Source organism: Oryctolagus cuniculus, chromosome 8, assembly GCF_051225735.1.
Source record: "Oryctolagus cuniculus isolate XC-2025 breed Fujian yellow rabbit chromosome 8, ASM5122573v1, whole genome shotgun sequence".
NCBI lineage: Eukaryota > Metazoa > Chordata > Mammalia > Lagomorpha > Leporidae > Oryctolagus > Oryctolagus cuniculus.
Window position 1 is genome coordinate 44,016,181 of NC_142874.1, and position 17,511 is coordinate 44,033,691.

General features: G+C 45.9%; 1 protein-coding gene across 5 annotated transcripts in view; it reads right to left on the minus strand.

Moving 5' to 3' along the window:
* The window catches only part of DCLK2 (doublecortin like kinase 2), a 182,504-nt gene extending 165,349 nt beyond the window's left edge, over window positions 1–17,155 (minus strand). For 4 of the 5 annotated variants that reach the window (XR_518609.5, XM_002716906.6, XM_008267353.5 and 1 more), the window contains exon 1: window positions 15,858–17,154. Coding sequence is in view for 4 of the 5 variants with exons in the window: in XM_002716906.6 (XP_002716952.2) it covers window positions 15,858–16,278 (421 nt within the window). In the remaining variant the exon portion in view is untranslated. Of the gene's footprint in view, window positions 1–15,857 lie in introns of all 5 variants that reach the window. The other variant, XM_008267349.5, reaches the window with a different exon arrangement.
* Window positions 17,156–17,511: the final 356 nt, after the last annotated feature.

Here is a 17,511-nt window from a genome sequence, read left to right on the forward strand (position 1 = left end):
TACAGATAATAAAAGTATAAATAAAGCAAACTGTCACCTTAGAGGAGGGAAGAGTTATAACTGAAGGGACACAGGGAGAACTTCTCAGATGAGGGCAATATTCTATTTCTTAGCACAGCCAGTGGTCACACAGGTGTGGACTGAACAATTCACTGGGTTGTGTATGTGTTTTTATTTTTATTTATTTTTTTATTTTTTGACAGGCAGAGTGGACAGTGAGAGAAAGGTCTTCCTTTGCCGTTGGTTCACCCTCCAATGGCCGCCACGGCCGGTGCACCACGCTGATCCAAAGCCAGGAGCCAGGTGCTTCTCCTGGTCTCCCATGGGGTGCAGGGCCCTAGCACTTGGGCCATCCTCCACTGCACTCCTGGCCACAGCAGAGAGCTGGCCTGGAAGAGGGGCAACTGGGACAGAATCCGGCACCCCGACCGGGACTAGAACCCGGTGTGCCAGCGCCGCAAGGCGGAGGATTAGCCTAGTGAGCCACGGCGCTGGCTGGTTGTGTATGTTTTATGAACTTTGTATGTTTTATGAACTTTCAGTAGGTAGGTTATAGTTAGTAACTGAAAAATAAAAATGTCATTTGGGCTCTTGTACTCTAAGTTTATAATGTATTAATTTTTTATAATCATTTATTCTTTACTTGTCTCTTCTCTAGTTTTTTCCTAAAAGTTTCAAATTCACAAGTCAGCAAGGCCATGCTCCTTCCAAGACTTTTAAAAAAAAAATTATTTTAGGGGAATGGAGACTGGTAGGCAGAAAAACAGAGCTCCCATCTGCTGGTTCACTCCCCAGATGCCATCAGTACTGAGACTGGGCCAGGCTGAAGCAGCTCAATCCAGGACTCCCATCGGGGTGGCAGGGACCCAATTACTTGGGCCATCATCTTCTGTCTCCCAGTGCATGCATCAGTCAGATGCTAAATTCAAGAGCAGAGCCAGAACTACAATGTAGGCACTCCACGCAGGATGCCAACACCACAAGCAGCATCTTAACTGCTGAATCACATACTCACTCCTCTTTCAGTTCTTAATGGAGAACTTCTTTAAAACTCAGGGAATTTTGCTGTACAAGTACAGATTCCCAAGCCTCACCACAGGGCAACTGAAACTGAATCACAGGAAGGTAGGAGCCAAACATACGGATACGAGCGTTGAGTTTTATAAGTGACACTAAAAATAGTCCTCAGTTATAAACTTCAGCCTAGACCAGAAGTTCCTTCACAAATCTGACTACACCTTTTTCATACTGCCAGCATACAAGAGGCACTCAAACATGTTTGTCAAAGTAATGAAGAAAACTTCCAAAACAAATGGTTTGTATTTACACTGCTTCTAGATAATAAACACGCACAGGGTGCCTAGCTGCCACACTGGGGGACTCAGGGCCAGGCTTCTGCAGGACCTCATGCATGGTCCAAGACATTCTTAGGTAAGGCCAGTCCAACAGAAGACAATGGAAGTCATCTAGACAGACAAGCAGGAGATGAGGGGACCCTAGTGCCTACCAATATAGTTTTTTCCACTTTCCATCATTCAAACCTCAACAGTTCAGGACACTTTGTAGTCCCAAAAATGTCATGTGGCTTTTAATTAATAGAATACATATACATATTAACATATTTGTTTTTGACAGCTACATCACAGTAGTCACTCAGCCTAAAAAAAAAAAATCTCAATTTATCATTAGCTGCTAACCCATCATCAGACCTACGGTCAGTAAATACACATTTTCTCACATCCTGCAAGCTGCTTTGCTGTGCAGAAGCTTTTTAATTTGATGGAATGCCATTTGTCTATTTTTGCTTTTGTTGCTTGCAATTTAGGGATCATATCCTAGAAAACACTGCCTAATCCAATGTCATGAAACTTTTCTCTTGGTTTCTTACAGGAATTCTACAGTTTCAGGTCTTACATCAACATTTTTGATGCATTTTGAGTTGATTCCTCTGACTGGTGTAAGATAATGATTATTCTTTGCACATGGATATGCAGTTTTCCCAGCACCATTTGTTGAAGAACCCATCACTTCCCCATTTTGCATTCTTCACGTGTGTGTGGGTTTATTTCTGGGCTTTCTGTTCTGTTCCACTGATCTATATATTTGTTCTTATGCTAGCATAAAACTATTTTAATTACTGTATCTTCATAATATATTTTGAAATCAGTAAATGTAATGGTTGAAGCTCTGTTCTTTTCAAGCTTGACTTGGCTATTTGGGTCTTCTGTGTATCCATATGAATTTTATGATTTCTTTTCCTATGAGATTTTAATAGGGATTGCCCTGAATCTGTAAGTCATTTAGGGTAATATGGAAGTTTTCACCATATTACATCTCCCACGTCATGAATATGCAATGTTTTTCCATTGATTTAGGTTCTCTCTAATGTCATTCATTAATGTTTTGCAGTTCAGTGTAAAAGTTTTTTTACTTTCTGCTTTAGTTCATTCCTAAGTATTCCATTTTTTAATGTCATCATACATAAAACTGTTTTCTTCATTTCCTTTTTGGATAGTTGCTGTTAGTGCATAGAAATGCAAATGATTTTTTATGTTCATTTTCTATCTAGCAACTTTACCATTATTTCTTTATTACTTCCAGCAATTGTTGGGTTTTCTACGTAGAACATCCTGTTGGGGCCTGCACTGTGGTGTGGTAGGTTAAACACTGCCTGCAATGCTGGCATCCTGTAAGTCCTGGCTGCTCCACTTTGGATCTAGCTCCATTAATGCTCCTGCGAAGGCAGTGGAAGATGGCCCATGTGCTTGGGCCCCTGCACCCATGTGGGAGATCTGGATGGAGTCCTGGCCCCTGGCTGCAGCCTGACACAGCCCCAGCTGTTGCAGCCATTTCAGGAGTGAACCATTGGAAGAAAGATCTGTCTCTCCCTCTCTTTTACTCTGCCTTTCAAATAAAATCTTAAGCGCTGTCATCCATCTAAAAATACAAATAATTTTATTTCTTCCTAATTTGGATGCCTTTTATTTCTTTTTCTCACTTAATTGCTCTTGCTAGGACTTCTATGTTGAACAGAAGTAGGAAGCAAAGGTGTCCTTGCCTTGTCTGTGGTGTTATAGGAAAAGCTTTCACGTTTTCACCAGCGAGTGTGAGACTGGCTCTGCACTGCACCTTTTTTTATATGATCATTATTATTGAGGCAAATTCCTTATACATCTACTTTATGGAGAGTTTTTTAACCACAGAAAGGTGTTGAATTTTCTCAAATCATAGTCACTCTGCATTTATCAAGATAATCATGTGATTTTTTATCCTTCACTATATAAGAATATGAGAGATATTAAAAACAACACAAATCCAATCAATAAATGAGCAGAAGATTTGAATAGACTTTTCTTCAAAGACATCCAAATGGCCAACATGTATACAAAACAGTGCCCTACATTTCTTATCACCAGAGAAAATATAAATCAAAATCACAATGAGGTTATCACCTCACTCTTACTAGGGTGGCTTTGTTAAACAAAAATTTTATTTGAAAGAGGTGGGGAGAGGAAGAAGGGAGGGAGAGGGGAAAGGGAGGGAGAGGAGAGAGGGAGGGGAGAGATATCTTCCATCTACTGGCTCACTCTCCAATTGGCCCCAACAGCTAGTCTGGGCCAGGCCAAATCCAGGAGCCTGGAACTCCACCCAGGTCTCCCATGTGGGTGGCAAGGGCACAAGCACTTGAGCTATCACCTGTTGCCTCCCAGGGTGTGCATTAGCAGGAAGCTGGAATCAGAAATAGAGCCAGAACTTGAACCAAACACTTAGCAGAGGATACCAGCATCCCAAATGATGTCTTAACCCCAGTGCCAAACACCCACCCTGAACATATCTTTTAATTCTATTTTTCATAAGGTTTATCACATGCCCTCAAATGAGATATCTACAATTGTTAAACTCATAGGAACAAAGAGTAAAACAGTAGTTTCCAGGGGCTAAGAGGAAAGGGGAATGAGGAGCTTCTGTTTAACTGGTATAAAATTTCAATTATAAAGGGGAATACATTCCAGAGATCTATAAAACACTATGCCTACAATTAACAACTCTGTATTGTATATACAACAATATTAAGAGGATATATATTAAGTCATTTTTTCATAATTTCTAAAAGTTACTGTAAGAAATGACAATTAAGGATAGGCATTCTGATACAGTGGGTAAAACTGCTACTTGTGATGCCCACATCCCAAATTGAAGTGCCTGGGGTTAAGTCCCAGTTACTCTACATTCTGATCCAGTTTCCTGCTAGCACATCAGTTTGGGAGGCAGCAGATTATGGTCCAAGTACTTGTGTTCCTGTCTACCTGTGGGAGACATGGATGGAGTTCCTGGCTCCTGACTTCAGCCTGGCCTAGCCTTGGCTGCTGTGGGCATTTGGGGAGTGAATCAGCAGATGGGAGACCTTTCTCTCCCTCTTTGTCACTCAGCTTTTCAAATAAATAATTTTTAATTTATTTGAAAAGCAGAGTTACAGAGAGGATGAGGCAGAGAGAGAGAGAAAGAGAAAGGTCTTCTATCCGCTGATTCACGCCCTATATGGCCACAACAGCTGGAGTTGTGTAGGTCCAGAGCCAGAAGCTTTCTCCAGGTCCCCAACATGGGTGCAGGGGCCCAAGGATTTGGACCATCTTCTACTGCTTTCCCCAGACTATAGCAGAGAGCTGGACCAGAAGTGGAGCAGCTGGGTCTTGAACAGTCACCCATGTGGGATGCTGGCACTGCAGGCGGTGGCTTGACCCACTATGCCACAGCACAGGCCCCTCAAATAAATAATCTTTAAAAAATAAGAGCTACATGCAGTCTTATGAATTTGGAAATTTCAACAATAGTAGTATTAACGTACTTTTCTCTCAGTTACTATAAAGGCTCGCATTCCCCTCTACTGAAGTATGTTCGTTAACTGCCTAATACCACTAAGCAGTTCGTAATTACAAACCATCTTGACATTTGTGGTTAAAATTCAGTTATGGCCGGCGCCACGGCTCAATAGGCTAATCCTCTGCCTGCGGCGCCAGCACACCAGGTTCTAGTCCTGGTTGGGGCGCCGGATTCTGTCCCGGTTGCCCCTCTTCCAGGCCAGCTCTCTGCTGTGGCCAGGGAGTGCAGTGGAGGATGGCCCAAGTGCTTGGGCCCTGCACCCACATGTAAGACCAGGACAATCACCTGGCTCCTGGCTTTGGATCAGTGCGGTGCGCCAGCCGCAGCGGCCATTAGAGGGTGAACCAATGGCAAAAGGAAGACCTTTATCTCTGTCTCTCTCTCTCACTGTCCACTCTGCCTGTCAAAAAGAAAACAAATTCAGTTATACAAAATTTGTTAAGTTTAGACTATAACTCCTTGGATAGATGCAAGCAGTGAAATTTATGCTAAAAAGAAACAACAAAGACTTCTAGCTTACAGAAAGAGCCACCCATATCCCCCTTAACTGTGGTAATATAGAAAAATGATAAGTCAAAGAAAAATAAAAACATGCTTGGACACTTTAGGTCTAATATCAGCCAAGTCTTAGGAGACTAAATTCTTTCCTATCTTTCAAAAATAAGGAAAAAATTGTTTCCAAAAGAATGTAACCAACAAAAATATATGTGGGTATGTTTTTATCTGCAAGATGGCTCAATGTCCCTCACCAAGCTCAACATTTGGGAAATGCTGGGTGGGTAACAATCCAATGTGCCTATCTCCATCTGAAGAACATCAGAGACCAGTTCCCACGCCCAGCTGGCTAAGAAAAATACAGGGTGAGGGAAAGACTGACTTATTAGTCTAGTGTAGCAAACAACTTAATTGGACTTCCTAGCCAAATGATACAGTGGCCAGAGTTTAAACTTCAGGAATGAGTAAGTTAAGACAAAGTGCATGGCTTTGGCCTGGACTGTCTGGACTATCACTGTTCACAAAATTAATATATTAATATATGCTCACTTCAAAAAGCTTGTGGAAAATGAAAAAACAGATTAAAAGAAGTTTGTTTTGAGGCTGGTATTCAGGTGCAGCAGGTTAAGTTGTGAAATAAGCATCCCATATTGAGTATCAGGTCCAATCTCAGGATGCTGTTTTCAATCCAGCTCTCTAAATGTGTCTGGGAAGGCAGTGAATGATAGCCCAAGTGCTTGGGCCCCTGCCACTCCTGTGGGACACCTGGTTGGAGTTTCTGGCTCCTGGCACCTGGCCCAGATTTGGCTGTTATGACCATTTGGAGAGTGAACCAGTGGATGCAAGATCTCTCTCCTCTCTCCAATTGCCACTCTGCCTTTCAAATAAATATATCTTAAGAGGAAAACAGCTCATTTTGGTGCAAAAATTTTTGAAATCCACACATTGTTATTTCACAATATGCATATTACATGAACTTTTTGGAGTTCATATAACAAAATAAATGGGACACAAAATGAGATCATACGCCCCTCAGAACAATGCTTTCAACACACCTGAAGGCAGGCAGCTGAACAAGTCACTGCTGTAAGATTGATACGTCCCATTACAGAGGAACAAGAGCTGAAGATCTATGAAGAAAGAAGTATGTCCACAAATCCATGGTTTGGCACTGAAATTTGGGAGTTCAACTTAAACCTAAGGAAATTAGCTAAAAGTAAGAACAATCCTACTCACTAACCAAAAAGCTTACCCACTAAGAAATTGTATCTGATCTCACAGGATAGTGCAGTGTGCTTGGATCTGGTCTGCAGATTCTATCTACAAGAGGTCAGTAAGGGAATTTTAATGCACTTACTTTGACAACTTAAAATATTCCTATCATCCTATTCTTGAACATCTACTTGAACCTCTAGATGAAGTATAGCCACACCTCTTGGCATCCATAGCCCTAAGTCTTTTGGCATGAAGATGTAGAACTTCATGAGTTAACAATGAAAAATAGAGGTGGACTTAGCATTTGTAAACGACATATTCACAGCAAGTCTAGCTTCTAGTTTCGATCAGTAATCCAATAAGAGACAAGTTTACAATAGGCTTTTTTTTTTTTTTTTTTTTGACAGGCAGAGTTAGAGACAGAGAGAAAGGTCTTCCTTTTTCTGTTGGTTCACCCCTCAAGTGGCCGCTACAGCCACTGTGCTGTGGCCGGTGCACTGCACCGATCTGAAGCCAGGAGCCAGGTGCTTCCTCCCATGCAGGTGCAGGGCCCAAAAACTTGGGCCATCCTCCACTGCACTCCCGGCCACAGCAGAGAGCTGGACTGGAAGAGGAGCAACCGGGACAGAATCCGGCGCCCTGACCAGGACTAGAACCTGGTGTGCCGGCGCTGCAGGTGGAGGATTAGCCTAGTGAGCCACGGTGCCAGCCTAGGCTTGTTCTCAAGTTCTCCCACACAGATTTAATGAATGTATTAACAGTAATGTGAGGAGACTTCAAAGAGTTCATGGAAAATAGAATTAAAATCTCAGCTCATTTTGTGCAAAAAAGTTTTGAAGTTTGTGCATAGGTTTTATAAAACACATTCCCCATGAATGCTTTGAAGACCCCTCATAAGTTTCTATTACTCCCAGCTCCCCCCCCCCCACCTTTTTTTTTTTTGATTCTGCAGCAAAGAGACCAAGACTAAGTTAGGGTACTGGGGAGAGAACACTCATCAGCACATTTGAGACATGGTTACATTGTTACTATATTTTTAAATGAACAAAGTAAAACACATACTGATGGAAATAGCAATGAAAATACTTTTCATTGTGATACACTTGGTTAAATTATAATTGCTTGCAACCAAACATAAACAAAAGGTAACATACTAGGTCATAAATGTAGGTTCTTTTATTCACTTTAAGCTGTCAGCAAATGTTATAATGTAATTAAGAATACTTATGTTAGGGCCAGCACTGTGGCACAGCAGCTACTGCCTGCAGTGCTGGCATCCCATATGGGCACCAGTTTGAATCCCCATTGCTCCACTTCCAATCCAGCTCTCTGCTAATGTGCTTAGGAAGGCAGGAGAAGACAGTCCAAGTGTCTGGGACCCTCCACTCAAATGGTAGACCCAGAAGAAATTCCAGGCACCTGATTTCAGAATGGCCCAACTCTGGCTGTTGTGGCCATTTCGGGAGTGAACCAGTGAACAGATTTCTGTCTCTCCCTCCAACTCTGCCTTTCAAAAAAAAAAATCTTTTAAAAAAGAAGAATACTAATGTTGAACTCAACCCAATACTTTTCCATTTGTTCAGTCTATAAGGTAGTACCACCTGACAAACATGGCTAACCAGAAAAAATACTTGGTATCAGGATAAAAATTATTGAACATTTTAAGGAATGAAAAAGCATTCATCTAAATTCTAGCCTTAACATATTTCTGGCTCAGAATTTAAGTTAACAGATTGCATTAAAACTAAGTATGAGAAAATTTCTAAAATGTTTAAAATAGGAATAAATGCTAAAGATGAATAAAATTAAGCCTTAACTGTGGCAGAGAATTCAAAGCAGACACTGAAAATATTAGGGGTTTTAGAATAATCCTACAATTTAAACATATACACAAGATACAAAGGTCCAAAAATTTTGTCATGAAAGCTATCCCAAGAGAAAATTCGTCAGACGCCTTAGACACGAGAGAAACCGATAAACTGTTAAAACATATGCATAGTTTTTCTTGAGGAAAAACACTAAGAACCAGAACATGACAGAACAAGGAATATTTGCCTTTATTTTATCTCTGCAAATCTGGTCAACTCTCTAGCTAGCTGTCTTAACTAAGAAAGACTTTCAAAAACCTCTACATCCATCTATTCCCATCCATTAAAATACCTTACACATGGCACAAAAATAAAAATCAACATCATGTGCAGGAAGCATTTGTTTCATGGGATAAAAGGATCAACAAGACAACTGTGGTCCAGCCCCCACTACATTTAAAATTTTCCCTTTCATGAAGACAATTTTTGGAGAAGGTCCTCCTACGTATTACCAACGCAGAATAAGAAATTTACCTGAATGTGGGGAGCAACTCGGACTAGACTAAGTTACTGGAATTAAGACTTATTCTATGCATCTGCTCTCCCACAATATGGCGCTGGGAGAGGAGAAAACAGCTTCTACACAGCTGCCTCCAGTTCAGCCAATAAACTGTAGGACCTGCTCCTGATTGGAGGAGAGCAGCGTACTCGGCGTGTGGGCAGCCGAGTTGGGATTGGCAGAGGAGGACTATAAAGGAGGAGAGAGACGGCATGCACCAGGAACATCTAAGGGGAACATCTATCTGAAGGAACACCTGTGCAGCCCCCGAGAGAGCCGGCCGGTGTGTGCCGCTCCCCTGCGGAAGTGGGGAAAGTGGCCAGGGGGAACCGCCCTTCCACGGAGGTGGAAGGGACGGCAGCCAACCCGGAAAGAACCAGCAGCAAACCCGGGGAGGGCTGAGCAGACGAAAAGAACAGCGCAGGGTCCTGTGTCGTTCCTCCATGAAGAGGGGGAGCGACACCTGAACCTGGATAGCTACCTCTGTTCACAATACCTAGCCAACTTTTTTTTGACAGGCAGAGTTAGTGAGAGAGAGAGAAAGGTCTTCCTTCCGTTGGTTCACTCCCCAAATGGCCGCTACTGTCGGCACGCTGCGCTGATCTGAAGCCAGGAGCCAGGTACTTCCTCCTGGTCTCCCATGAGGGTGCAGGGCCCAAGCACTTGGGCCATCCTCCACTGCCCTCCCAGGTCACAGCAGAGAGCTGGACTGGAAGAGGAGCAACCAGGACTAGAACCCGATGCCCATATAGGATGCTGGCACCACAGGTGGAGGATTAACCAAATGAGCCACGGCACCTGCCCCCCAACTTTTTTTTAAAGATTTATTTTAAAAGGTAGAGGAAGAGAAAGAGGTCTCCTATCCACTGGTTCACTCCCTAAATGGCTGCAACAGCTGGAGCTGGGTAGATCTGAAGCCATGAGCTTCTTCCAGGTCTCCCTGAAAGCAGGTGCAGGGGTCCAAGGGCTTGGGCCATCTACCACTGCTTTCCCAGGCCACAACAGAGAGCTGGATCACATGTAGAGCAGCCAGGACTCGAACCTGCACCCTTATGGGATGCCAGCACCACAGGTGGTGGCCTTATCTGCTATGCCACAGCACCAGCCCCCCTGGCCAACTTTTAAAAAGGGGTATGGAACCGGACATAGCCAGGATCATTTCTTTCCCTGTTCCCCTGCCCCCAAAAGCATTTCCCAAGATCACTGAACTTCAAAGGTGAAAGAGGCTCATCTTCGTCCATTCAGGATGATATAACAAAATCCCATAAAGCCAGCAGCTTATAAATAATAAAAACTGATTTCTCACAGTTCTGGCAGCTATGAAGTCCCAGATCAAGGTGCTGACAGACTCTGTGTCTGGTGAGGACCCCTTTACCGGTTCACAGTCGGCACCTTCTCACTGTACCCTCGCACAGCAGAAGGACAAAGAAGCCCCTCTTGGGATTCTTTTATAACAGTACAAATCCCATTCATGATCAACTCCTCAAAGCCCTCACCCAAATGAATGGGCTCCATTTCCTCACAGGTGGTAGAACACAGCTGTCAAGCACACAGAAATTTGAAAGCCATGGAGGAAGGGCTCAAATGCCAGGCACATTCTCACCATTGGTGCAAGCTGGCAATTTCTTCACTCTGTGAGCCTCAACCTCCCCACCTGTAAAATGGGAAGACACTGCAACTGTATTTCAAAGGGCATTACAAGGGTTAAATGAGAGGGAACAAGTACCTCACACAAAGACTGCACATAGAACAGCTGGTAACTGGTAGCAGTGTTAGGGTCATGGTTTCATTTATTAGAAGAGAAACAGAAGCAGGGGGAGCATGGGTGACTAGCCAGGTAGGACAGAGCCCACCTCAACCCTCTTTGCTCAAGAGCAGTAATAAGTCAATGTGACAATTGCTGCCCTTAGGAATGTAGGTTTTTACTTCCTTTAACAGGACCATCAAATATCTATTTCCATAACTTAAAACCTCATCAGATATTGATCTTGTTCAATAACTTCCAGAGGATCACTTTTTTATACTGTAAACTCATAAAGGCTCCACCAAATACTCCCATCCTGACACCAACCCTCCAGAACAATCTATTCTGCAAATGGGAATTCCTCTCCCCGTTTCTTCTGGGAAGAGCTTCTCCTGCCCCTGTATTCCACCGAATCCGGGTGCCCCTGTCTCGGGAACTGAGGCGCACACTCAGCTTTCTAGAAGGGCTTACTGCAGAGTCACTCCTTCACAACAGTGAGTCAGCCAGGAGCTCCCCGCTATTAAATCTTGGATTTAGCTAAACTACAGTCCAATTTTCAAAAAGGGTACTTTCACAGATACCTAGGAACACCCCTATTCAAGCTTAATTCATACAAAATTTCCTTGACAACCAAGGGACTTAAAAGTAAAAATCATTTTCTGGGTCATTTAATCAATGAATTTAAATGCATTCAAGATCTCTCAGCTTAGACTGCTTTCAGTCTAGTGCAAAAGCCAGTCCCTATGTAACACTAATTATACTACAATAGAAGTAAAGAAAATAACTGTACGCAGAGCAAAGTTATAAACCCAGCCTCAGGTCTTAGCTCCAATGTCCATTCCTCTGGGAAGCCTTCTCCATGACTATGGCCAATGTGATCTTCCTGCCCCTGCTTAATTTCCATTTCACTTACAGCACTTTAGCTTAATTCAGAGTGTGTGTGTGTGTGTGTGTTTCTCTCAGAATGTGAGCTCTTTAGTGGAGAGAACATACCTCTAGCACTTGGAAAAATGCCTAGCATATAGCATGTCCACTGCCTACATATCTGTGAGAGTATTTATAAGAAAGTGATACTTGATTTAGGTTTAAGAAATCAAAGAATTTGAATCTTATAAAACCTTCTTTACCTGCCAAAGTTAAACTGCCATTTATGCCTTTAATTTGTACTGCTTCTGATTTCTGGTTCTAATATCTTATTAACTCAAGGGTGGAGGTTTCCTGCATCACCACAACAAATTCCAAAAGCTCAGTTTCTATTATAACCATAGCAGTCTACCTTTCAGGGGGAGTAACACAAACTAGGTATAATGTGGTAGAGGTGTAGGTTTACTGCATGCTCACTCAGTAACTGTATTTTGGTTTCTGAACAACTTCAAGAGACTGACCAGATACAGTGAACTAGGTTTAGCCCGAGAACTTCAAAACATCAAGTGTCGGCCGGCTCCATGGCTCACTAGGCTAATCTTCCACCTGTGGCACCAACACCCCGGGTTCTAGTCCCGGTTGGGGCACCAGATTCTGTCCCAGTTGCTCCTCTTCTGGTCCAGCTCTCTGCTGTGGCCCAGGAAGGTAGTGGGGGATAGCCCACATGCTTGGGCCCTGCACCCACATGGGAGACTGGTGGGGGGGCACCTGGCTCCTGGCTTCGCATCGGCGCAGCGCGCCAGTCATAGTGGCCATTTGGAGGGTGAGCCAACAGAAAAGAAGACCTTTCTCTCTGTCTAAATCTGCCTGTCAAAAAAAATCAAGTGTCTGATTCCTTTACAACCTTATTTTTCTTAAATGCTCAATTAATGAATAAAATAACCAAACAACCAAAACTTCAAAATAACCAAAATCCACATGCCAAAAGTTAAATCAGCTTATTTCCCATTTATTGAGATAAAAGGTAAAAATAACGAAACACCATTTTGCTTTTGAATGAGACACAGATAGGTAATTATCAATTTCTTGGACTCCTGGCAAACACTTCTTCAGAGCCACACTTGGGTGGTGGTGGAACATTTTTTGTTTCACCAGTTTTCTAGAAGACAGGTCCTGGCCAGGGAGAGGACACCCCGGCCATCATACACTCTAAATAACCACTCAGGTAGAGGAGCGTAGAGATCAGAGGTGAGAGGTGACCCAGTGTAGAGGGGTTACCTGCCAACAGTTCCTTCTACAGAAAAGGACACTGACAGCCGAGATGATTTTTCTCAAATCCTCTGTCAGAAGAATCCAGCAGCCCTCATTCAACTCTCCTTGATTTCATCTCTGCAGGACATAAAAACCTTACAAATACAGCCAAAATGTTCCTAAGGGGAGAAGACCTGTGGAACAGAACTAAGAAGGGAGTTCACCTTCCAAGTCAGTCCTCGGACCTCCTTAGGTGTCTACAAGAGAGAGAGTCTGAGTTCAGCTGGCTCCTGGCTTCTGACAGCTCAACCCGATTTCTCCAGCTTGGATAGTCAGGAGTCACAGTGCAAGAGGAGGTCCCCTTCCAGGATTACAGGCACTCGCAGCTTCAATTCAGTGAAGTTAATCCAGCATGGGTGGGTAAACCAACAAACCAAAGGTGCCTATTGGTTTAGCATAGTGCTGGAGGAGTGCCAGCTAACATTTCAATAGCTTTTAGTCTCCAGAGAATCTCAAGGTCAAGGGCAGGGAGGGAATCTGGGTCACACAAATTTTTTGTCATCTGGGTACAATGGGACTGTGGCAATGAATGAACATTCCTGTCATTGTGGTGTTGAGTCATCATTTTTTATTTTATATTGGGGGGGGGGAGACAGCATCTCCTAAGCTATAATGTCATACGATGAAAAAAAAAATAGCCAAACACAAAGTTGCAATATAATGCCTGGGAGAATCTTTATTTAAAAATGGTAACCAAGGTCAAATAAAGCATTCAATTTTGACACTATGGGCACTATTAGTTATTTTTATCTATGCAAATAACTTTAGATTTCTTGATGATAAATATCTGAGCACACGATTTTAACTAAAAGTTGGATCTACATACATTCTGGAATGATTGATATTGAGCACTGACAATTCCTTTCTGAAAAAAGTATCAGCATTCCACTAATTTTGTGGAAAACTCAAGAATTAGACAAAGATTCACCATCAAGAGAATTCTATGACCAAAAAAAGTGACTTCCCAAATTTTCAGTTTTCTTCTGTTGCAATATTTAAAAACTGCTTGAAACACATGGGCAATGCTATAGACGGTTGTACTAACTATATTATTTATCCTATTGTTATATAATTTGACCTCCAAAAATCAGTGAAACAATTTTTTGGAGGAAATTTGTCAACTGTCAATTTGTGGTTTAAATTGCACTTTGAGAGTTAGACCCAGTGGGCCATGTGTTTCCTGGGCAGTGACAGGCTCAATGTATAAGATGCACTCTAATTAATGAATGAGCCCAGTGGTCATCTTGATCATCTCCCCTATTATATTCACTTTTAAGTATGTTAGTGTTATGTATGTCGCAAATATTGTTAAAACTACTTTGGAGAAAAGATTAAAATTGTTGGCCATTCAGAGACCACACAGTATCCAAAGGGCATGTGAGTATGAAGTGCTTAAGCAATAGGCATTGCCTGAATCCTTGCTGGCTGCTAATTTGACCTTGGGTCAGTCAGAAACCTGGTTACTTTGTTTCAAATTATCTGGGCAAAGGTTGCTTTTTTGGTACTTAAGGTGATTAAGGTCCTTTTAACATTGTATCTTCCTTTTATTTACACTCCTTTAGATAACTTCATCTCTACCAGAAGTCTTTAAAACCCACACACACAACTGACCAAGAGATTTTGTGAAGTGACACGCTACACACTTCATTTTGGCTTGGTTGTTATCTAGCCAGGGCTGGGGAAACAGGTGATAACTATCACTCTGGGGCTTTCTCAGGATGGCTCCACTAACGTAGTGGGGGTGAACTGTAGCTGAAGGTGCTTAAAAATGCTGCAGGCACCACGTGACAGGCACACTGCTTAAGTTTCCTCATCTGCACAACAGGGACGAAGCCTAACATAAGAACTTGGGAGAGTCAAGAGGCTGCATGTCCAGTTTCCTCCCCTTGCCTAGCCAATATTGTTGATGCCGGGTGTGCCATGCGCATTAAGAAGGAGGCATGGGGGCTAACTATATGCAAACACACACTCAACGCCTACTTGAGTCCCACCTACTCTTTCCAGGTGCTGCTTAACTGCTAGCCCTGTTTATTTTCCCTGAAAGCAAAGAGGAGTAAATATTCAAGAATTCAAGAATGATCTAACATGCAGCCAAATGACACTTTGAGTCACATATGATTGACACCCCAGCACTACAAATTAACAGGCCCCAGCTGCTGAGTACAAGGGCCTCCAGCATTCTAATTGGCTACCCCAAAAGGAGAGGATGCAGTAGAGTCTGACCTTGCCCCACCTCATTTCCAACCCAAGCTGGACACTCCTTAGAGCACAGTGGTTTGCAATCTTGGCTGCACATTAGAATCACCTGAGCTTTTAAAACTTCGGATATCCAAGCCACACCCCAAACCAATTACATCAGGATATCTGGGGGTGGTGGGTCAGGCAACCCTAATTTCTAAGGCCCCCATTAAGACCCAGGATACAGCCAACTTTGACACCTGCTATCTAGGATCACTCTCCCTGACCTCACGTAGCTTCTGCAAGTGAGGCCCACACAGTACTCACCTCTGAGTGGAACAGGTGCAACAAGATCCCCAGTGTGGAAACCAGAGGTGCCTGCGCCGGGGTCCACACAGCTAGAGCTTACTACCTAGGTGATTACCCAGATCCTCACAGGAGAACCATTTTTCAAATAGTTTGCACTTGGCTAGAAAGAAGTTTGCCAATCTAAAAAAGGTACCAACCAAAGCCTAAATTTGCCTCTGACCTCAGGTCGCCATCCCACCCGCCTTTCTTAAAGGCACATCTCTTGGGAAGGAAAGTCAGAATATGTGTGGGCGCTCGGTCCCACGCGCAAAACCTACCGAGCAGCTGCAGATAGGAGCATGCAATTCCTGAGGTCGTACAGAAAGCACCCTTCTGGCTGGCCCCGGCGCGGGGCGGGCGAAGGCGCGCAGGCCCGCGGCCGCTGCACCTGCTGGCGCGCTCGGCCGCACCTGCCGCTCTGTGCCCGCCCCTCCCACCTCCCAGCGGCTCCTACCTTCCAGCAGCTCGTCCAGGCTGGTGATTTTCCGGCTGCCGTCGATGGTGTAGATGGTGCGGACCCCCTGGGGCAGGTTCACGTTGTCTGACAGGGAGCGGGTGAGCTCCATGAGGAGCGCATCGAAGGACCGGAAGCGGTCGCTGGAGATGGCAAACACCAGGCCCTTGAAGTAGCGGTCCCCATTCCGGTAGAAACGCGCCTTCTTGGCCTTCTTCTCCGAGCTCAGGGCCTGCAGGGTCCGCGTGCGGTAGAAGCTGCAGTGGGCGCTGTGTGCCGGGCTAGGGATGAGCCCGTTCCCCTTGGGGCCCGAGCTGCTGCTGCCCCCGGAGGAGCTGGGCGCCCCTCTCCGGGACCCCGGCCGCGGCCTTTTGTCCCGCTCCTCGAAGTGCTCCAGCTCAATACTCCTGGTGCTGGCCATCGCCGCAGCTCGAGAGCCGCTCCCCTGCGGAAAGCGTTCCAGGCAGCCCAGCGGCAACGCGAGAGGCCGCGAGGGGCCGGCTGCCGGCGAGGGGCCTTACAGCGCCGGGACACCTGGCTCTGGCATCCCGCCCTCCGCTCGCAGGTGGAGCCGCTGCGCCGCCGACGCGCCCGCCCGCGCCCCCTCTAAAAGCGGCCGCCGCGCAGCGCCGCCCGCCTCATTGTCCAGCGCGCCTGGCTCCCGCCCGCTGGGGAGTCCCACGCCCCCCCAAGCGCCTCCCTCCCCCAGCCACGCCTCACAACTCCAGCTCCGGAGCCGGCCCGGAGCCTCAAAGTTGGGCCGCCAGAGGCTCGCCCCCGACCCGCGGGCGCACACAAAGCTCGGGCGCGCCCGCCGCCCGCTCCCGGGAACGCGGAGCGGCAGGAAGGAAGGGAGGGAGCGAGGGGGAAGGGCAGACAGCGTGGGCGAGGAGCGGCGGGCTGGGGGCTTCGCGCCCGCCAGGGTCCTGGGGGCCTCGCCGCAGGCTCACTCGAGCCTGGCCCTGGCCGGCTGAGCGCGCGCCTTCTGGGGCTGAGCCGGCCGCGCAGGGCCCTTTCCTCCCACAGAGCCCGGCCCTAGCGGAAAATAATGAATGCGCCCGCCTCCCACGCAGCCGGCCGCCTCAGCCCACCCGGCAGCGGTAGCGCGCTCGGGCCCCACGTCGCGGCCTGGCCGTTGTCAGGGCTGGAGGGGGGCTTCCTGGCCTGCCGCCCCCGCCGGGGGAGGGGGATGCCCAAACCTCGGAGGCAGGGCGGCGAGGTGGGCTAGGGGCAGTGCGCCGGCCGGCCGACCGGCGCGCCTGGAGAAGCTCCTCCCGCTGCTGGCGGCCCCGCCCGCCCGGCAGCCACTCCAGGCGCAGCGCGCGGGTGAGCGCAGCCGCGGCGCGCGCGCTCCTCCGCCGGGGAAACGGAACGCGCAGGCCAGAAAATTACAAAGGAAGGAGACTCAAGGGCAGCGAGCGCATCCCCGAGCCTGCCTGCCCCCCAGGAACCGAGGCCAGACCAGGGCAGGAACCCGAAACACAGCATGGAGTTTTGGGCAAGACATGAACCTCCTGTTTTTTACAAAGCCGATTGGGTGCTTTGTTTAAACATCCGCTGAGAAAGCTGTCTCCACGCTTTTCCCATTGCAGATTGGCCAGCATGGCGCTTTCAGGAACTTTGAATGAATGAGCGATCAGAAGTTACAGGGTTC